Source organism: Didymella exigua (assembly GCF_010094145.1).
Source record: "Didymella exigua CBS 183.55 unplaced genomic scaffold M421scaffold_72, whole genome shotgun sequence".
Lineage (NCBI taxonomy): Eukaryota > Fungi > Ascomycota > Dothideomycetes > Pleosporales > Didymellaceae > Didymella > Didymella exigua.
The window spans coordinates 1,423-3,962 of NW_022984846.1; the positions used below are offsets into that span (position 1 = coordinate 1,423).

Genomic DNA, 2,540 nt, shown 5'->3' on the forward strand with positions numbered 1-2,540 from the left:
GCCTTGAGTGGTTGAAGCATTTTGACGCGCATACAAGAGCGCGTCAGGTAGGGGGATACAGGCTACTCATCTTGGACGGCCATGAGAGCCACCTTAACTAGGATTTTAAGGACTATTGCCTGGATAACAAGATCCTTACTCTCTGTATGCCAGCTCACTCGTCACACATCCTCCAGCCGCTTGACGTGGTCTGTTTCTCGCCGTTGAAGCGCAAGTACTCCCAACGCGTCCGGGACTTGGCACGCCGACGCGTCTTCCACATCAACAAGGAAGGCTTCCTTCCAGCCTTTAGAGACGCGTTTCTTGACGTGTTTACAAAGGCTAACTGTCAGAAGGCCTTTGAGGCATCAGGGCTAGTCCCTACCAACGCGCAGGTAGTGTTGGATCGCCTTGAGGTGCGACACTGTACCCTACTAGCACCCCCTCTACTAGAGACACCGTGGCAGTCAAGGACTCCAAGCAATACACACGAGTTTGGGTCTCAGTTAAAGCTTGTACATGGCTCCTTTACTCGGTCACCAGTCACAGCCTAGGCTGGCTTCTCTCAGCTTATTAAAGGTGGTGAATTAATGCTGCAACAAAACGCGCTGCAAGCTGCTCGCATTACTGAGCTTGAAGAGCAATTAGCAGTCATGACTAGGAGAAAGTCGCGCAAGCGAAAGCAAATTCAGCATGGCGGCACACTTGAGTATGGCCCAGCAGCATCACGGGTAGCTGCTGAGGTGTCTGTAGCAGCTCAGCCATCAAAGAAGACTCGTGGTGCAGGTACTCAAGAAAGGACCCAGTTAGCCTAACGGCGCTGTGGAAACTGTGGAGGCACAGGGCACAACGCTCGAACGTGTTAGAAAGATACAGAAGAAGATTCTGAATCTGATAAAAGCACGCAGTACGCTAGATCACTGTTTGATAGCAAGTAATTCAAGTTGCCGCAACATAAGTTGGGTGCGCCAAGAGATTTTGACCGGTTCGGTGATATGACCGGCTCGGTGATAGAGTACGTTAAGTATTGAGAGATAAGATGGATAGAGTACTTGTTGATGAAGCGGGTAACCTAGCTCTCGCTCACTGGCTCCTGGGCGACTGCTGACGCGAAATTGGCAATAATCTCTCTTGTAGGAGGTATATGACAAGCAGTAAGCTCTTATATATATCGTACAAGCTCCTCCTCTTGTTGTAGGGTGAGCTTTTGTTGTGCAAGAACCTTCTCTTTGTGCGGACGCGTCTCACCCCTCCACGTGCGCGTCAACGTTGACCGCACAATACCATGCTTTTCTGCTATTTTAGACCATGGAATAGCATCTTCAGATACAAAAGTATCACACTCTGCAAGCGCTTCTTCTAATCCCATTGCGTTGCGTTGTTGTAGAGCTGAGATAATAGAGCTGTTTTGGTGGTTCGGCGCATCACGCGAATCCGCGCATCACGCGCACGGACACGGTACCGTGGCCGTGCGGCCGATGAGCCAGTTCAGCCGATGAGCCACCCGGAACATCACAACATTGAGATACCCACAACTTCAACGCGTCACAACTCCACCACCATAGATCTAATTCAAGAAGCGATTGAATATTTAGAATTGCATAAAGCTAGAGATAACTTGTCATACCGCCAAGTCGCAAAAATGTTTAGAGTTAACCAAACAACGCTGTCGCGGCAGCACAACTGTTATACACGCTCAAATGCAGAAGAAGCGCGCCAGCGACAGTTACTCAGCCCACAACAGGAGGAGGTACTTGTCAAATACATAGAAAGATGCACAAGAGACGGCTTGCCACCCACTAGAAGCATGCTGCAAAATTTCGCCTCTGCGGTTACAAAGTGGGAGGTCTCTGAGAGCTGGATTACTCGGTTTCTGCATCGCCACGCCAACAAGCTTACCACCAAATGGACCACTAGGATGGATCGTGAGCGCTTTTTAGCTGACAGCAAGCGCAAGTACAAGCTGTACTTTAATCTATTGCACTCCAAGATGCGTGAGCACAGCGTTGATGAGCGCAACACGTACAATATAGATGAGAAAGGCTTCTTTGTCAGCATCAACAGTCACACTAAAAGGATAGTCTCTAAGGCAATTTAGGAGTCAAAAGAGCGCACTGCAGCGCTTAGAGATGGCAACAGAGAATAGGTAACACTGCTGGCTTACGTATGCGCTTCTAGAGAGGCATTACTGCCCACTCTCATCTACTAGGGCACCTCTAGGATTTAATCAACCTAGGTTGACGACCTTGTTGCTAAACAACACCAGATTTTTATCTCCCACTCAGCGACAGGATGGTCAAACAATGACTTGGGGCTTGCCTAGCTTCAGCAGGTGTTCGATCACTATACAGCAGCTAAAGCTCGCCGTCAATGGCGGCTTCTGATCCTTGACGGCCACAGCAGCCACCTCACGCCTGAATTTCTAGAGTATTGCGACGCTAAACGCATCCTCCTTATGGTCTTTCCACCTCATTCAACCCACAGCTTGCAGCCGCTTGATGTTGTCCTCTTTGCGCCGCTTTCAAGGCACTACACTGAGAAGCTCACCCACTACCTCCAAC

The 2,540-nt window shown here is 49.5% G+C and overlaps 2 protein-coding genes across 2 annotated transcripts; one reads left to right on the forward strand and one right to left on the reverse strand.

Moving 5' to 3' along the window:
* Positions 1-925: 925 nt before the first annotated feature.
* On the reverse strand, positions 926-1,342 carry M421DRAFT_411473 (uncharacterized protein; the record flags this gene model as incomplete). The annotated part of the gene is made up of 1 exon (XM_033590403.1): positions 926-1,342. A coding segment is annotated over one exon (201 nt), but the record flags the coding sequence as incomplete, so codon positions are not given.
* Positions 1,206-2,540, forward strand: M421DRAFT_411481 (uncharacterized protein). The gene has a single exon (XM_033590404.1). The coding sequence runs from the start codon at positions 1,475-1,477 to the stop codon at positions 2,075-2,077; it is 603 nt and encodes a 200-aa protein (XP_033442658.1). The 5' UTR covers positions 1,206-1,474; the 3' UTR covers positions 2,078-2,540.

Excerpts from the sequence above, each read along its gene's own strand:
- M421DRAFT_411481 (XM_033590404.1), top strand. The coding sequence starts at position 1,475 with ATGAGCCACCCGGAACATCACAACATTGAGATACCCACAACTTCAACG.